Raw genomic sequence first — 19,351 nt, forward strand, 5'->3', positions numbered from 1 at the left:
ATACTAATTTTTGATTGAAACTAGTTGTAACATCTTGTCATTGTTAGGTTTCAACTGATTTTAAGTTTTACCTAAAGTTCTAATGGAAGATACACCCGGAGGTATGTAAAATTATTCGTTGTAATCTACTGATTTGGTGATTAAGTTTGTTGAATTATGTCTTAGTCAATCTAACGAGGATTTTAACAAATTTCGAACTGATTTTGTTCTTTATTTAGAGATTTAGGGGTATGTGTGATTTTGTGGTGATTTTATTCTTTATCTAGAGATATTGTGATAATTAGTTACTTAAAAATACTAAATAAGAGTATGTGTAAGTGTTTTTTCCTGTGTGTCGATAATTTATTAGATGTGTGATTTTGTGGTGATTTTATTCTTTATATAGAGGCTGATTATTTGTTAGATGTGTGATTTGGTGATTTTATTCTTTATATAGAGGCTGATAATTTATTAGATGTGTGATTATGTGGTGATTTTATTCTAAATAATTTTTGACTTAAAAATACTAAATAATAGTATGTTTAAGTGATTTTATCCTTTGTATTGCAATATTGCTTGTCCTACTGTTTTTGTTCTCAGTCTTTAGTTCTGGTTTTTGGAAAAATTTGGTTCAGAGTTGCGTTGGTTTGTATTATTGTTTTGCTGTGTTTTCACGCTGTACTCATGTGTCAGAGATTTTGTATGCAAGATTAGGTTTCCTTTTCTCCTGCTAGTGTAGTCACCAAGTCTGTTCTATCGAGTTTAAGTCAATCGAGTCAGAGCCTGCATTAGTCTCCTGCTTTGCTTTAAACTGGTTTTCTGAGTTGTAGTGATTTGTTTAGATGAGTTTAGGTAGTTGAGTTTGTTTTCGAGTAACTAAATTCTGTGTGTTGAGGTCGTGATTGTTTTTTTTTCTACTGAATCCCCGAGTCCCTGCCTTGTTTTGTTTCTACAACGAATCCGAGTTTTGAGTCTGTTTGTGAACCTGTGGTCGGGTTAGGCCAACCAAGTGTTATTGTAGTTTGAAATAATAGTCCGAACTGTATATATTTTTGTGAACATGTTAATTTTCTATTGTCCTGACTTATTTTGTAATTTAAATCTATGAATTTGTTTCAAATTCTGCCACTTAATCATGGAACTAAATAACAGTGTTTAAGTGATTTTATACTTTCCAGAGCTGAGATTATAACAGTAGCATGGCAAGCTGATATTGTTCACTTTCCAGAGCTGCAATCTATTTATGCAAAACTATGTAGTCTTGTATTGATTATGTAGTGCTCATCTGACATTATGTTTTAAGTATTGATTTTATGTTATTTATTGTTACAGGCACTCAAAGACGACATAGCGCGCGTGTTATCCTCCAAAAGCTAAGAAGAAATATAAGCGACGATGTCATAACTATTGATGTGGAAAGCAATGAAAAGGGGGGTAAAGAGAGTGTGATTAAGAGAAATACTAGAAGTAACAAGGAGGTGATCATTCAACAACAAAAGAAAGACTCAACAGGAGGTATTTAAATCCAAGATTCATTGATGCATTCTAGATTTTTGCATTTAGTATTGAGTATTGACGTTACTGCTGAGCATTTTTGTTTAATAATTAATTTATGGTGCAGTGAAAAATGTTGCTGAAACTACCTCTGACGATGATTTTCAAACTCCACCTCGAAAATCGTTGAAAACAGTTGTGCAAAAGAGATTGCCTAACAAAGTTGACGAACGACCGAAAAAAAAGCAAAAAGAGAACAATGATAAAGGTAAAAACAAAGGAGGCCAGAAACAGAAAATAGAGCAGAGGGACAAGATTATAAGCAAGGTACGATTATTTTACACTCCAAGTGTCAATCCTGTTGTATATTCTAATCGTTTATTTTACAATAGTCACTAGTATAATGTTGCACATTCACATTCATATTCATTATTTTTGTAACTTCTACAGGAAGATGAAATAGCAAAGATTAGAAACTCTCCTAGACTTTTATGTGATATGATTTCTGCATTATCTGACGAACAAGAGGAGTGGGTGAAGAGTGCAGGGTTCGGGAGTTTAGTAGACTTTGAATTGTGGGAGATACCTCAGAGATTGGCCTATAAAGTCCTAGAGGCTTTCGATGAAAAAAAATGCATGTTAGTACTCCAAAGCGGCAAAATAAAGATAATTGATCATCTTGTGCATGAGATACTTGGACTCCCTTGTCGTGGACATGAAGTTAAGCTGGCGCAAGGTGATTCGAGGTATGATAGACTGCTGGAGTGGAGAGAACAGTTCTCAGTTTCTGAAGGACAGAGCCTGATTAAAGCAAGTGATGTGGTGGAAAAGATGAGGCAGAGTGGGGCAGTTGATGACCTATTTAAGATCAACTTTCTAGTGGTGATGGCAAATGTTCTAATCAGATCAAACACAAACAACTTTGTGGCCCAGTCCATAATTTCGTTTGATGACGATCTTGATAATTGTGCAAAATATAACTGGGCTTCATATTTGATACGGAGTTTGGTGATTACAAAGCAAAGGTGGAAGCGCACATCATCACTTTTCTATACCGGACCAATGATATTTCTACTTGTAAGTTAACTTTTAATTGCCTTCTGCTTGTTTATTTATATGGGTGTGTACTATTTTAATCACTTGTTATGCTACTTATATTGCAGATTTTGTATGTTGACCGAGTTGTGTTCAACATAAACACAAAAGTACCAAGGAAACAACCAGCTTTTAGAGGTTGGACAAAGGAGAAACTAAAAGAAAGGGAAGTCATGGAATTGGAACCAGGTGCTTTTGGTTCTGGGACAATACTTAGAGATGCAACTCCTCAACAATCAAACCAAACACATAAATCTGCGAAGGAACGGGTAAACACACTTCCATATCTCACGAGTTTGCTAAATTTTTGCCATAATACCAGTTTACTCGAGTTATGTTCTTCAAACTATTTTCTACTCGGACGTGGGCATTGTTTTTCACACCCATGATTGGTTTCTAACTTTTTGCCATAATTGGTTTCTAACAACTCATAATTTCACATAATAGGTGGAAGATGATAGACAAGCTGAAATTGAAGAAATTTTTGCAGAACAAAATAATAATGGAGATGATCATCCTGGTGTAGATAATCATCCGTGTGGAAATGATCAGCCGGGTGGAGATGATCAGCCAGATGACATAACAGAGGTACAACTCATATTTTTAATCACCCCATAATCACCACATATATGTGATGATTATGTGGTGCTTTAAGTTTATGCACCATAAACTATCTGAACCACTCATCAAATTTTGCACAGTCACCCTATTTTAATAAAACTACAGTAAATGATAGTGGAATGTAGATATTGCTTGTTTTGGTTTTTGTAAATGAAAGAGTAGTAGTATGTGTAAGTCAGAGAATTGATAGTGGTTTAAGAGAAATTAGTGATTGTTAGTTGAGGTTGATTCTAGATTGTGACTTTCATAAGAGGTACAACTCACATTATAATCACCATATAATCATCACATATATGTGATGATTATGGGGTGATTTTTATTTATACACCATAACCCTGTTCAAACTGAAAGGGGAATTGAATTTCATATTTCTATACTCTATTTTTATTATATTCAGTAGCTTACCATTTCCAAAATCATTATTTAATCACCACAAAATTATCTATATTTGTAAGACTTTATTGTACAGTCTTATCACTTATTGTATGTAATGTTTTTTTATTAGGATTGGTGGGAAACACTTAATGTGAAGGCTGCTTTATTAATGGATGCAAACATCCAACTGATGGAAGCAAAAAATAAATATGATGCTGAGTTGGCTATTGCAAAGAACTTATATCCAGATGACGAGAGGATTGCTGATATGGAGGCAAAGGTGAACACTGCAATGGAGACGAACAAAAATTGGATGGAAAGCGCAAGTAATCTTGAAGATTTGGTCGATGATGAACATGTCTCACTAGGGGAAGTTAGAGATGAGCCAATAGAGCAAGTTGATTTACCTCCCGATGCTGATGATCATCTTGACATCATTGCTTGGTTGAAATCCCCAGAAGGAATAAAAGAGTTTGAAAAAGACTTTGACGACTTCGATTACCCGTCGTTCTCATTGGGCATAAGTCAGATTTGCCAACAAGTGCAAGAGGAGCATGGAGAGCTTGAAACAAGAAAAGAGCAAATGGAACCTGAAAAGAAAACAAAGAGGGACATCAAAGTGGGACCAGCTTACCGGTCGCCATATGTGCAGCGAAACACAAATATCATCTCCCATTACTCAAGACAAGAAATTGCTGTCTACAGGTGGATGATTCAAGAAGGCAAAGATGAGCTGTAAGTTCTTTAAATCACCTCTTATCACTCACTAAATAATTGCATCCCAACTCTTATACTACTGAACATATATATATTTCAGGGAAAATATTTTTGTGTGTAAAGAACAAAAATTCCTCCGAAAAGTGATTAGAACACTCAGGCCTGGGAAAAAATTGTCATATTCAGTTATAGATATATGGTCAATTTTGATGAACGATAGGGAAAACTATAAGTCCCCAGATTCCCCAATGCGCCTCTATTTCGACATTGGTTTTTCGGTAAATTCTTTCTCTATTGTAATTATTAATACTGTAATTTATTATAACAAAATTCATATTTATAATGTACTAATTTCTTGACCTCATATTTTTCAGATAGGACCATTGGATGAGAAGAATAGTGAAGAGGCTCAATATCAGATGTTTAAAAGTGAAATGGAGCACTTCTTTAATAGATATCCAAATATCAGATTTGAAGGAAGTGATTTGGTAAAAATGCTTATTTGCCTACTAAACTATAAAAAAATTGTTTAGTTAAATAATAGATGATTATATGATTAGGATTATTTATGCATGATATTTCCAAAACTTCATGACTTGCAGCTGTTCTTCCCAGTCTATGCAAATAGACATTTTTACTTGGTCTGCTTCAACTTAATGAAGCAAGCATTCGAAGTTATAGACAACATCCGCCAGGGGAAAAATGCAGGAAAATATTATGGGCCAAGAATTAGACTTTTGGTACGTTTTTTGTTTTTGCAACCACATAGCTAATAATCATCACTATAATTGCATTATACATTTTGTTTTTGATCATGTTCGAACTGCTCAGTGTACCCTATACATATCAACTATGCTTTTGACTGATAGATGATTGAGTAGACAACAGAAGCAAAATCGGCTGTTTTAGTTTAAATTATAGGATTTATAATTTAAATCACCACATAATCATCACATATGTGGTGATTATGTGGTGGTTAAAAGTATTTAAATAAATTATAGGATTTATAATTTAAATCACCACATAATCGGCTTTCTGTAATCCTGAGAAAATGGGCTTTCAATTGAATGGAAGTGGTAAAGATATGTAACTGAATGAATCACATTTCCTAGCACCTTATAGGTTAAAGTATTTAATGACAGTAAATATTTATATTGCAGCGTCGACACTTTGAGAAATACTTGTTGGAGAACAACTTAAGTTTGTTGGCTAATTTGGTGAAAAATTTAAAACCATCTTACTTGGTAATGCCTTGGCAAACAATTCAAAATGACACGGATTGTGGATTGTTTTTGATGAGACACATGGAGACCTACATGGGGGATGCGAAGACCTGGACAAGTGATTTGAAACCCGAAAATGTGAGTAAACTTTAATATGTACTTTAGCATAATCATGCTATATACTGTCATCTCTCTAATTCAAATTGAATATGCCTTTTTTGATTACAGTATGGACAAACAAGACAGTTGGATAAGATTCGTGCAAAGTATTGTCATGCTATTTTGGCTTCTCCGTTGAATGAGATAAGACAAAAAATCCTAGATGAAGCAAAACTTTTATACAACAAGATGGCATCTGAGAGAGTTATGAGTATAGTGATTGAAGCAAGTAAACGCAAGGGTGCACGTGTCCATGGGAAAAAGATGATCAAAGGAAGGGTTTTATTCGATGAAGATTGAAAAAATTATGTAGGCAATAGAATCAAGAATATAACAGGAGTTTTTTGGCAAATGCCGAAACAGTTATGTGCTTTAGTTCTTATTCTTTTTTCAAATGTATGTAAAAGAAACGCGGTATTGGCTTGGATCATATCTAAAGCAGCTGAAAACTGTTACTCCTTATTAACTAATCTAGTGATACATTGCCTCGGAATTTTTATAACTTAGATATCTCATCTATTTTCCAGTCATCAGTGGGAAGACATTTTTATTTGGCAATTGATAGTGTACCAGGTTAATCAAAAAAATATTAAATTAAAATAAGTAGCAAAGACATCATTAACAAATAAAGTTTTAGAAAAGTTCAAAAGGATGTAAAGAAAAATATAATCACATGTTAGGGAATATAAAAATCACCACTAGAGCATAAATAAAATCACCACTAGGGAGTGTCAAATTTTATTTTTTACTTTATAAGTAAGAGTGGGTCACTTATTTGGAAGCGGCGTCTCGGCTTCAGGGCCTTCAGCCTCGCTTAATTAATATACAGTGCGAAATAATCATTCTGCAACCCAAACCTATACCCTAAATGTTAACGGTTGTAAATTAATTTATTCCGCCGACGTCTCGGCTTCAGGGCCTTCGGCCCTTCAGCCTCGCTTAATTTGGGTTATTAAATTAACCGTCGGCCAATTTAATAACCCAAATATGAACCCTAAAATATTAACTGACCGTTAATTAAGTTCAAAAGGATGAAAAGAAAAATATAATCACCTGTTAGGGAATATAAAAATCACCACTAGGGAGTGTCAAATTTTATTTTTTACTTTATAAGTAAGAGTGGGTCACTTATTTGGAAGAAAACTCACCACACATAGAAGAAAAATCACCACTACATCATAAATAAAATTCACTGAATCATAAAATGTGAAATTTTATTTTTTACTTTATAAGTAAGAGTGGGTCACTTATTTGGAAGCAAAATCACCACACATAGAAGCAAAATCACCAGATTCATATGAATTAAAGATTCTAACTAAACATCCTGGTATATTGAAAAAAACAGAGGTAAAACAATATAGAATTGACTAGTACTAGTATATACATATTCAGAGCCCAAAAACATTTTAACATCAACTTTCTGCAACTTTCTTCTTAGCAGGGCATGTCCTTTGGTCATGGAAGGTTGAGGAGCATAATTTGCATTTCCTGGCCTTTTTCTTGGCTTGATTTATTGCTTTCTCCCTTTCACCAACAATCCTTTTTAAACCGGATCCTTTGTTTTTACATTGCAATGGAGGCTGGATACTAATGTCTCCAGTAGGCCTTTTGCCTATCAAGTTCGCCATGAAATCTTGCTTTGTAAATCCACCACTCGCATCCCCAAGTTCAGAATTTAAGCCTTGAATTGACTTATTAACCTGCTTAAGTTTATCAAGGTCATTTCCTGCTTTAGTCACACATTTGTGAAAATTAAACCACAAATTTGTCAATTCTTTTGAGATGGCTCCCATGCTTTCCTGATCATCAGATACACCAAACATTTTCAACGAAGCCTTATTTTCAGCATTCTTCATCCAGCGATTAAGAACAAGCCGCCTAGGTATCTTCACCACTTCAAAGTGATTAAGTGCACAAAATGCGTGCCTACATAAAATGCCGCACATAAGAAACTTCTTACAAGAGCAATCAGCATGGCTCTTACTGACTTTTACCTATAAAAGTTAACAAGTAATTGAATAAGATTAGAAAAAACAGGAATACTCACCACTGAAAAAAGATACATAATTTCACGGAAATAGAATTATTAAGAAATTACAAATAATGCACTAAGATTACCTGAAACAGAACATCTTTCATTTTAACATCCTTCATTACATAAGTTTTAATGCCATTTGTTTCTGGCCCAATACTTTGAATTCGCATGTCATCACGAGCTGCCAAGATCTCCTCCTGCACTTTATAAAAAACGGAACGAGTGTACAACTCAGAAGCATCATCTTCAAGATAGAGTTTTGAAACTAGAGCGGGTTTTCCAGATCTACACTCGTGATTCAACCTCTTTGTTTCTGAGCGCTGCTTATCCATTGCACTTTCAAATCGAATGTAAAACTGACACAAACTACTGCCACTTTGATGAAAATGACTGAAGAAAAAGTTTTCACTTTCGGATCTCGATGTCGTCCGAATTAGACCATACATTGGTTTATCACGAAAATATGCAGGGATCCACGACTCTCTCATATCATACATATCTGTCAGCCAACGATTATCTTCTAACTCGAATTCTTTTATAACTGATTTCCACCCTTCCTCAAACTCAGCAGCCTCTATAGTAGAAGACCATATAACATTCTTCATTTTCCCCATAAATTCAGTTTCTTTGCACAAAAAGTTGCCAAGCTGCACATGACGAAAACACACACATTAACAAAACTAAATAGGACAAAAGAATCACCAAATCATATTAAACATAGTATACCTTGGCAGGGAATTTTTCGGTTATATGCCACATGCACAAACGGTGCCTAGTGGCAGGAAAATCATCAGTTTCTTTAAAACAAATGGGTACAGCCTGCTTCATTGCTGGACATTGGTCGGTCACTATACAAACAGGATTCCTACCCATAGCTTTCAATAGTGCTTTAAATGCCCAACTAAAATGTTCAACATCTTCTTTCGAAAGAAGGGTCGAGGCAAACGTCACACATTTGTTATGTTTGTCCACTCCGGTAAATGGAGCAAATATCATATTGTACCTGCCAAGAATGATTGCATATAACATGGCAGCTAGAAATAATCACCAGGAAGACAATTAAAAATCACCATCTAATAGTATCACAATTTTGCTTCATACTCCGAGTGCTTATGAAATTCATGTTAACTCAAGTAATAAGCAGAATATTGAATAACTCAGATAGTTTCAAATTCACAACACACTATGTTAACAAAAGCACATGTATTAATAAAAAAGATAACTAAACTGATTTTAAAGCACTTGGTAATATATGATAGCAATAATAATGAGTCCTAAACAGCAAACATCAAAAGGTTTGGTCAGGTGACCAAACTTTATAATTGAACTCACTTGTTCGTGTTGAATGTTGCATCAAAAGATACTGCATCGCCATAGAGCTCATAATTTCTTCGCGCCGTAGCATCAGCCCAAAACAGTTTGGTCAGGTGACCATTGTCATCAACCTCATAATCATAGAAAAAAGAGGGATTTGTTTCTTGATTAACTTTAAATTTCTCAATAACCATTTCACCGTCATATTCACCAACAAATCCTTTTAGATCTCTATCAAAATTCCTATAATCTCTTGACGTGGCTCCAACATTCTCATATCCCCCAACCATCTCTTTCATCAATCTAAATGCCTTGCTTGCACCAATATTAACTTTACTCGCATCAAACACAAAATTCATAGAACACGTAGACATTTGACGATTTCCTCTTAAGAACTGCCTACAATCTTCGGAAACCAAGGGGTGATTGTGTGCTTCAACAAAGCGAAAAATAAAATATATATGACCAGGTGCAAATTTTAAAACAAGTTTCGCATGACATCCACACCTACCAGACATAGTCCTCCTCCTCTTACCCAACTGAGTTGTACTTCCCTCAGAACTACTGTTATTTTCACTATTACCAGCCCTACTACAAACCAAATACTTGCTTATTATGGTACCATCATCGTGTTTCTTCTCAGCACTACGACGAATATCAAATCCACACAATCGTGCATACTCCTTATAAAAATCAATACCAGATTCAAGATTTGCAAATGACTTGTTCAAACACGGCTTCAGATTCTCATCATCAACAGTATAAGGAACATAATACTTATGTCCACCAGGACTAACCGTACAACCAGAATCAACTTCTTCGATGTCATTTGAAGAGTAACTGTCCGTCTCCATATCACGTAAATCATCAGCAAATCCAATACCTATAACAAAAGAAAATCAAAGTTAAAGCTAACTGAATTCAGAAAAGGCTAATACATAAAAAAATCACCTCAAATGCAAACAAAAATCACCACATCAAATTATTGAACAAAATCAAAAATCCTATAAATCAAATTATTAGACAACTCAGAGTAAGTGAATTGTACACAAAATCACTACAAATCACAACAGAAAATCACCGAATCAAGTTATCAAAACAGTTTCTAACAACAAATCACCTCATCATATTATCAAAACAATAAAAAAAATCCTATATAATCATGTTGTTATGCAGCTCAGAATACTTTAACTATAAACAATATCACTACACTTTACAACAAAAAATCACCTCATCGAGCAAGTATAAAACTCAGTTACAAAAATACATCTACAGTGACCTTTACACCAAATCAATGCTCAACTAAAACAACACTGTCTTTAAATCACCTAGAATATGCTCCAACACATGCTCAAAAACTGAATTAATGATCTTCGAACAAAATCGAAACATAAACTACACTAAATTATCCAAACTATAAAGAAACTACCTTGATTTGAACTTATCTTGAGCAAATCTTCAGTAATCATGATGAAAGCAACGTAATTGAGGCGGAGTTTGAGCGAAGATAACGAGAGGCAGAGCGATTTTGAGGAGAGAGAGACAGAGGTTAAGTTTAGAGAGAGAACTGCTAACCGAAACTAAATCAGAAAAAAGTGAAAAGAAATGGCTTTTATATTTTTATTATTATTAAAAATCAACGTCTCAGATTTAATGTGGTTTGTAATATTTGTAGGGCTGAGATTAGATCTCATATCTCATATAATTTGGAGTTCTCATGTGAGCACAAGCCTATATATATATATATAGGCTAGTGATCAAATACAAACCATTCTTAAAATACAAACTAAGAACCTCCTATTTTACACTATCTACGCACCCCGTTTGCATGACCCATCATCCAACCACCTATCTCGATCCCGACCACCACCCTGCCACTCCTCCACTCAGCCCCACTAGTCGGCAAATTTGCTAATAAATTCGCTGGTCGCTGCTATATATTTTAGTGATATTCGTTTCAGAAATTAGTGATTACTGCTTTAGAAATTAGTGATTACTACTTCAGAAATTAGTGAAATAAAGAGAACAGAGAACAGAATCTGGACAGAATCTTGTGATTCACTATTTTTGATGATCGAATATATTAATGTTATTTGATGGTTGTAGCGGCTTTGGTAGTATATATTGGATGATTGTGATGATATATATAGATTGTATGTGTATATATAAGGTATATATATGTAGATGAGTGAGTAGTTTTTAGTTTGTATTTTAGCTTGGTTTGTATTGGAGTAGGACTCTATATATATATATATATATATATATATATATATATATATATATATATATATATATATATAGGGTAGCACTCCATAACATACCCTCTTATATAGAGTTACGTAGCACACCATTATAAATATATACATAATATATATTCTATTATATTTTTTATGATATATAATTGCAAATTTTGATTATTAAACCAAAAACGAAGTTATAAAATTTTTTTATTCCAAAGATAATCTAAAATTATGCAATATCTCAACATGATTCTATAACAGAATAATAATCATCCAGAATTATTCTGTTGTAGAATCAGTTTTGAAAATATACTTTTTTAATCAAAATTTAAGTGTTAAATTACTTAAAATATATTTATTTTATAGTAGTCTATATTAGAATCACGTTTTATATGTATTCTATAACAGAATTTGTAATAAAATTGATGATTTATAGTGGCGTAATATGTAACTCTATATAAAGAGTCCCTCTCTGGAATGTTGGCCTATATATATATATAGGGGATAGTTCAACGAGGAACTCGGTTGTACGAGTAACTTAGTAATTTTTTATCTCAGCCGTACATCATGTGCATCTGCATGTGTTGAATCCTAGTTTAACTGCTTAGACAAACCTAGTCATGTGGGTGTAAACTGCTCAACACCTGATCACATGTGTTGGCACATATAGTCTTCTTTTTTTGATTTTATATTTTATATTATAATATTATTTATTTTTTCATATTTAAGAAAATATAGAGCATAAATTTTTTTTAAGAAAAAGAATATACAATAAAAAATAAACTATATAATAAATAAACTACAAAACATGCGGAGAAAATATAAAATCCAATATAGACAAGAAAATACAGAACATAAAAAATGTTATAAAGAAAAAAAAGATACAACATCGTGAGAAAAAAATATATATAATAAAAAAATTATATTATATAACCAAAACTACAGAACATGTGGAGAAAATATAAAATTCAATATAGACAAAAAGTATAGAACATAGAAAATGTTATAATAAAATAGGTACAACAATGTGACAATATATAACATATAACAAAAAAAAAGTAAATAATATAATAAATAAACTACAGAACATGTGGAGAAAAAATAAATTCAATATAGACAACAAAATACAGAACATAAAAAATTTTATGGAAAAAAAGGTACAACACAAAAAAAAACATGCAACAAAAAATTAAATTACATAACAAATAAACTACAAAACATGTGGAAAAAGAATAAAATTTAATATAGACAAGAAAATACAGAACATGTGAAGAAAATATTAAATTCAATATAGACAAGAAAATACATCTCATAAAGAAATTATATAAATAAAAAAGGATATAACAATTTGACGACAAAAAGAACAATTACAGAACGTACAGTACTTAGGGTTGCACGTGTCTTCCAGGTGTATCTCTTCCTGTTGTTGCGCCGTGTCGGTTTTTTAGGTTAAATAGTTTCTAAGTTACTAGATTAGTGGTTCCTCATAGATAAGGCCCCATATATATATAAGCATGACCGTAAAAATTGAAAATCGGACTAATTGGTTGATTTATACGGAAATTTTTAGTCAATCCGGAAAATAAATGATAAATTGTTGAATATTTTTATTATTAAATGACCCAAATATCATTTAGTAACGTAGATAAAATAGCATTTTGTTTTAAAACATATAACTCTGCACACTCTGCACGTCGTAGGTTATCGTTTTTAAAACCAAACTAGCGATGCTTATGTTTCAATACCTCATTTCTAAGAACTTGATCATCAATCATCCCTTGACATGCTCTCCTTGATCTCTGCAATAATAAATAGAGCATTCAAATAGATGGTGTCTAGTCACTTGGACTAAGCAATTACCTATCATTTCGTGAGCTTAGAAATCTATTTACAGAGCGTATAATGAACAAGGTAAAACTAGGGCTTAACAACCCAACCTACTTCTTGTAACATTTTGTCTATTATAAATGTCACATACAATGTAGTGTTAGATAATATTAGGTTTAATAACATTTTGTTTCTTAAACAAAATATTACATGATAATATGATATAATATTGATTAATGATATTTAGGTTCATATTTTTAAGTCGTGCTCTCTAAGATATTAAAAGCAACCACCATTTCTGCCATGCTTCCGCTAAGCAATAATACTATTTCTTTATGAAAATTAATGAAAAAAGATGTCATGCTCATGTACACTAGAATATTTAATTCAAAATAAAATATTTCACTCATCAATCGTATCACAAAAAATAATTATATATAAAACTCCCCTCTTCACTATATATTATAAGAAAATGAAAATTGAGATACTTCATTTTGAAATGGGTATTATACATAAAATGTGATATCCAATTTCAAATAGATATCCAAAATAGGGTTAAAAATGGGGTGGGGAAAATGGGAAACCCGCCCCGAATGGGGCAGATCCGCCCCGTTAATATGGGGAATGGGGTAGTGACGGGGAATGATTTCCCGCCCCGCCAAAATATGGGGCAAGTATGGTATTTGTTGAATCCCCGTGGGGATTACCCGCCCCGTCCCGCATATATTTAATATAAATAAATAATTATATTTAAAATATTATATTTATTATATTTAATATAATATATTTATTATATTTAATATTATTATTTTATAATACACAAAACTATAATTTTACAATGTATAACATGTCTATTTGATTTCTATTATATTTAGTTTTTTGCTTTTAATATACATGTCTCATATATTTTTATGAAATTCTGAAGAAAAAATTACTAAATTTAGTGTAATCTTATAACAGCGGGGCGGGGCGGGGCGGGGCGAAATTATATTAAATCCCCGGTGGGGCGGGGATGGGGATTAAAAATAAATCCCCGCGGGGAATGGGGCGGGAACGGGGCAGGAAAAATATATATGGGGCGGGGCTGGGAAATGAAGTCCCGCCCCGAACCCGCCCCATTTTTAACCCTAATCCAAAATGATAAAAACAATCAATTTCATCAAAAAAACAGTAATCTTTTTTTTTTTTGTGTGTGTGATGAAAAGGTGGTATAATCAAAAATTACCCGCCATTTTTAAAGCATGAAATCTCCATTTTCGAAAATATATGTAGTTCTGAAATGTCAAACTCGACACTCATACACAGTTACTTAGGAGTAACACTTTAAGCGGCAGAGTGAGGGGCCGTTTGGGCAAGCTTAAAAGAAGTGACTTCTTGCTTAAATTAAAGAAGTGGAGTAGAAGTGAGAAGTAAATAAGTTAATAAAGTGTTTGGAAAAGAAGCAGAAGCTGTGAGAGAGAAGCTAGCATTCTCAGCTTTTTAAAAGTGCTTCTACTTCTTTACACAAACGGGTGAAGAAAAGTAGGAGCCGGAAGTAAAAGCTGCTCCTCACATACAAACAGGCCCTGAGTATGCTTCTTTCATTCTACCTTTCAAGGAAAACATAGCTAGTGACAAATTAGTAATGCCTTCTCCTTCTTGCTCTGTCAGTCTGTCATGATATCAGATATATACTCCCTCCGTCCCAGTGAATTATATACATTGGAATGGGACACGGAGACCAAGAAAAAATGTAAGAAATGAGTAAAGTTAAATGAAAAGTGGGTAAAATGGTGGGACCCATATATTTTTTAATAATAGTTTTGAGATAGTGGAGGAAGGTAGTGGGTGTAATAGTGTTTTATTATTATAAAATGGAGATAGTGGGAGAATGTAGTTGGTGTAGTACTCCCTCCGTCTCTAAAAACGTTTCTAGTTTGAAATGTCGGCACTGTTCATAACATGAGACAAATTACTAATTTATGTTTAATTTATAAGATAAAATATAGTCATGAGTGATCTTGTTGGATTCGTATTGTTGAGTACTTTAATACGGTGAAGGTTTTATATTTAATACTAATATAAAATAAAAAATATTAATGATAAAAAATGTGTATTGGCAAACGTGACGAAGAGAAATGAGAAAAGTATTTAGGGATGGAGGGAGTAATGTTTTATATTATAAAAAGTTGCTATTTTGGGAATGTATAGAAATGATGGGACATCCCAAAAAAGAAACTGTATAGAATTGAGTGGGACGGAGGGAGTACATCTGTAAGAATTGCTACATCAGCTGTGATAAGTAGGAACCAGGTTCACTCACATATCTGACAAGTGAAAAGCCTTCTAATTTAGCCAAGCTAATGCAACTCCATTATGGACTCATAAATAGTTTATATACAGATATATGTATTGAGGCATTCAGTGCAGGAAATGAGGCGAGAGTTGCATTTCTACATTCTGAGAGGAAGATCAAACTGCCAAACAATTGACTAGCCTTACAATTAAGGACTTGAACTATCTATTCATGTACTGGCAAAGGCGAGGATGCAACATATATGTTATGGGGGATCGCTTTCACATAAACTTTCGTTACACAACCATGAAATTATAAATGCAAAAGTAAATGAAACAGCGATACAAATGTTTTAACTCCTAAACAAAAAACCAAAAATCTACTATGACGAATGAATGCTGAGCGACTGAGCGTTTTCAAATGTAATATAAAAATTATTAAAAATTATGTGGTTATCGCTTTTGTTCAGCACCATATTTGTCAGTAAAATCATCTTTATGCAACTCCTAGTTAATAAAACCCCCGCATTCATCATGATGTAAGAATGTAATATGAGAACAGAAAATTTGTGTGCTTTAATCTCTTATGCTCAACAGTCAACACTAAAAGTTTCCATCGCATATCTCTCACATTCAACTTCTTTTGCATTCATAGTATAAATTGGTTCAGACATAACACATAACCTGGTATACAATCAAAAGCGGAAGATAAACTGTGTTTATATGCGCTCCATCTTTTTCAACTATAATCAAGTTTAGTGTTGTGCTGTGACAATTACTAAGTTCTCTATCTTAGTTATAAGCAAATTCTAACACAGTGTATTTTATGAAAAGAACAGAGACACCTTAACATACATAAAGTTTTGACTCACCCTAGTAATCACATATAGAATATACAGAATTTGACTCAAGTTAGGATTAAAATGAAAGAGGATTCCAGAAGGTGAACAGCACAAATATGCAGCTGAAGCCTTTTTGAAGATCAGATGCATAGCACAAACTAGATCGTACTAGGTAATCAATTTTTTAACTGATCAAATGTATCGGACATTGGGTGATCACAATAATATAATTCCTCAGCAAGGAGAGCTTAATAGGATCATGTATTATATCTTAACATAAAAAACATCACAATATACGAGGACAACTCTCATCAGTCATCGCACAAACAATTCAGCAGTATCATAGCAGTATCATACTAATACCCAAGCTAATAGAGTACATAAATGACATTTGTATCAAAATCTGACACAAAAATATAGTCTTGACCTATACGATACATAGAATTTTGTATACCAATCAACCGAGTAGCAATTAAACATGATACTCAACAACATATGATTTTAATACCTCTGCCTGAATTTCCATCAGCAACGATCATTCAGCCATGTCAAAATATCATTCCTCACAATCTCAACATTCTCATCAGTCTCCCCAAACAACAAAGAATGAAGCATCCCCTCGTAAATCTTTATAGTCTTATCTTTACTTTTAGCCTTTTCGAACAATTCTCTACTCACTTCAGGATCAGTAACAACATCTGCACTACCATGTAACACGATAAACCCAAGATTAACATCAATTAATTTACTACTAACATAATCAGTGACTCTAAGCAACTCAACCACAGTGCCTAATCTTGGTTTCCCATTATATCTCCTCGGGTTCATACCGCTGATCACCCGTTTCTCGGGCACTTTAACAGACTTTTCAACTAAATCTGCAGTTGGGACAATAGGCAATGTTGGTGCAAATCTTGAAATAAAAGTTAAAACTTCAGGAATAGGCCATTTTGGTTTAACTTTATCTGAGATTCTACACATGGGTGCTACCAAAATTGCTCCATTGAAGAGCTCAGGAGCCTGAAAATGAATCAACAAACAAATAGCACCACCCATTGATTCACCAAACAAGAACTTAGGGAGGTGTTTCAGTTCTGGGGTTTGTGTAATAACTGAAGAAAAGTATGAGACACAGTCGTTGACTAAAAAGTCAACGTTGGGCACAAAGGCCTTGAGGCCTTCTGATTGGCCATGGCCTTGAAGATCCAAGGCAAAACAAGAAAACCCATGTTGGGCTAAGTAGATTGGAGTGCCTTGGAATGTCCAACTAATGTCATTACCATAACCATGAACCATACAGATGATGCCACGTGGAGGGGTTGTACTAGGTACCCATGATCTAGTGAAGAGAGATAAGCCTCTTGGTGATGTGTAATAAGATTTGGTGGATTTGATGTTTTTGAGTTTGTAGTAGTCTTCTTCTGGTGTGTCTCCCCAGTAATGGAGATGGGGTTTTGAGGCTTCTTTTTCTTCTTCCCCCATTCTTTTCTTTTGCTCAAGTTCGGTTTGTTTGATGGATGGTTTTGTTGAGACTTAAGAGATAACTTTCGCCTTCAAATTGGGCTGCTGGGTTGTTGGGTTATTTGGCGAAAATGATCAAGATTTTTTTTCAGTCTTGTTTTAACCAGAATTGAATAAACGAAAGCTGGATTAAGATATAGAGTACTCCCTCCGTCCCAGCCAATTCTTTACGTTTGGTTTGGGCACGGAGGTTAAGAAATATGTATAAGCCAATTCTTTATGTTTGGTTTGGGCACGGAGGTTAAGAAATATGTATAAAGTAGTGAAAAAGAGAAAGAAAAGTAGGTGAAGTGGTGGGACCCATTAATTTTTAATGTATAAAAGAGAGATAGTGGAGTAAAAGTAGTGTGAAAAGGAAGAAAAAGTAGTGTGAAAAGGAAGGAAAAGTTGGGTAGTGGTGGGACCCATCGACTATTTTTGGTAAGTTTTGAAATGTAAAGAATTGGATGGGACATCCCAAAAAGGAAACCGTAAAGAATCTGACGGGACGGAGGGAGTAGTTGATTTAGGAAAGACATTCTTTAAATTTTGGCAGTATGTGTAGGCCCAGAGAGGCTAAGAATCAGGAATTTGTGCTTTTGGCTACAGCTAAGATATAGTATGCTTTGTTCCAAGTTTGAATAGAGCACCTAGAATTATCAACTGGACTGCAGCCTGCCTCCACCATTGAATTGAGGTGATGTTTCAATTAAGGTAAACTTTCTATTTGATTTTATGTCTATTTTCTATTTGATTTTATGTTTCAATTTTTTATGTCTATTTTCAATTTGATTTTCTATTAAGTCAAATAATCTTGTTAGGGTATTCAAGGCACACCATTAGCTTTCAATGTTAGAAATCACAAAAAATTTATATGTCATATAAGTAATACTATTACAGACAGAAAAAGAAAAAAATAGCACCATATTACATAATCATTGTTAGAGGACTTAAGTTGCTTTCATTGAGTCGCTAAGAATGATTTGCACTGTACTGCATTGCACTTTGTCATGTTTGTGATTCGAAAAATGGTTCTCGGTTAAGAGTGCAGCTAACAAAAGCAAGAAATACTTCGTAGTATATGCAGTTATGCAAGCAGGACCGGCTCAACAGCAAAGCAAACTAAGCGCTGGCTTAGGGCCTCCAAACTCTAAAGAGGCCCCAAATTTTTTATAGTTTTTTATATATGTTTAAGTTATAATAGTTAAAATCTGTACTTATAAAAAATATTAAAATAAATATAAATTATTGTACTTGAAATATATATATATATATATATATATATATATATATAATATTAATAAATATAGATAAGAATAACTAAAAAATGAGAATTAGATAAAGCAAATGATTTTGAATTTTTCAGTGATATGTGTAAGTACTTAATAAATTTAATAAACATACTATTTAAATAAAAAAATATCTGTTTTTATTTTTCATAAGTTTTACGTTATTATAAATTATTTGATTTCTATCTTTTGTGTTATAATACTTTTTTTAAATTTAATTAGTTAAATGTTATATTAATATACGAATTAATATAACAAAATAAAAAGAACAATATATAAAATGATGTATAAATATTGTGTTAAATGTAAATATAATTATATATTATATTCTCATAAATAATTTTTATGTTTAATTATTTTACAAGAA

At 33.1% G+C, this 19,351-nt stretch overlaps 4 protein-coding genes across 4 annotated transcripts; 2 read left to right on the plus strand and 2 right to left on the minus strand.

The window, feature by feature from the left end:
• Window positions 1-767: 767 nt before the first annotated feature.
• LOC135148490 (uncharacterized) lies at window positions 768-3,407 on the plus strand. The gene is made up of 6 exons (XM_064083733.1): window positions 768-1,494; window positions 1,601-1,800; window positions 1,924-2,550; window positions 2,637-2,837; window positions 3,016-3,156; window positions 3,315-3,407. Exons 1-6 carry the CDS (start codon window positions 1,293-1,295, stop codon window positions 3,405-3,407), a joined length of 1,464 nt encoding a protein of 487 aa, XP_063939803.1. The 5' UTR covers window positions 768-1,292.
• A 299-nt stretch (window positions 3,408-3,706) lies between these two features.
• Window positions 3,707-6,068, plus strand: LOC135148549 (uncharacterized). Its single transcript, XM_064083869.1, has 6 exons — window positions 3,707-4,299; window positions 4,382-4,559; window positions 4,656-4,769; window positions 4,884-5,021; window positions 5,442-5,642; window positions 5,733-6,068. The coding sequence occupies exons 1-6, from the start codon at window positions 3,734-3,736 to the stop codon at window positions 5,961-5,963; spliced, it is 1,428 nt and encodes a 475-aa protein (XP_063939939.1). The 5' UTR covers window positions 3,707-3,733; the 3' UTR covers window positions 5,964-6,068.
• A 1,007-nt stretch (window positions 6,069-7,075) lies between these two features.
• On the minus strand, window positions 7,076-10,481 carry LOC108203459 (protein FAR1-RELATED SEQUENCE 5-like). The gene is made up of 5 exons (XM_017372397.2): window positions 10,442-10,481; window positions 9,031-9,895; window positions 8,425-8,701; window positions 7,782-8,345; window positions 7,076-7,657 (listed from the first exon to the last, which is right to left on the minus strand). The coding sequence occupies exons 1-5, from the start codon at window positions 10,479-10,481 to the stop codon at window positions 7,076-7,078; spliced, it is 2,328 nt and encodes a 775-aa protein (XP_017227886.2).
• A 5,930-nt stretch (window positions 10,482-16,411) lies between these two features.
• LOC108198007 (caffeoylshikimate esterase) lies at window positions 16,412-17,826 on the minus strand. Its single transcript, XM_017365787.2, has one exon. The coding sequence runs from the start codon at window positions 17,675-17,677 to the stop codon at window positions 16,721-16,723; it is 957 nt and encodes a 318-aa protein (XP_017221276.1). The 5' UTR covers window positions 17,678-17,826; the 3' UTR covers window positions 16,412-16,720.
• Between the last annotated feature and the right edge of the window lie 1,525 nt (window positions 17,827-19,351).

Source organism: Daucus carota, chromosome 8 (genome assembly GCF_001625215.2).
Source record: "Daucus carota subsp. sativus chromosome 8, DH1 v3.0, whole genome shotgun sequence".
In the NCBI taxonomy this organism is placed as follows: Eukaryota; Viridiplantae; Streptophyta; class Magnoliopsida; order Apiales; family Apiaceae; genus Daucus; species Daucus carota.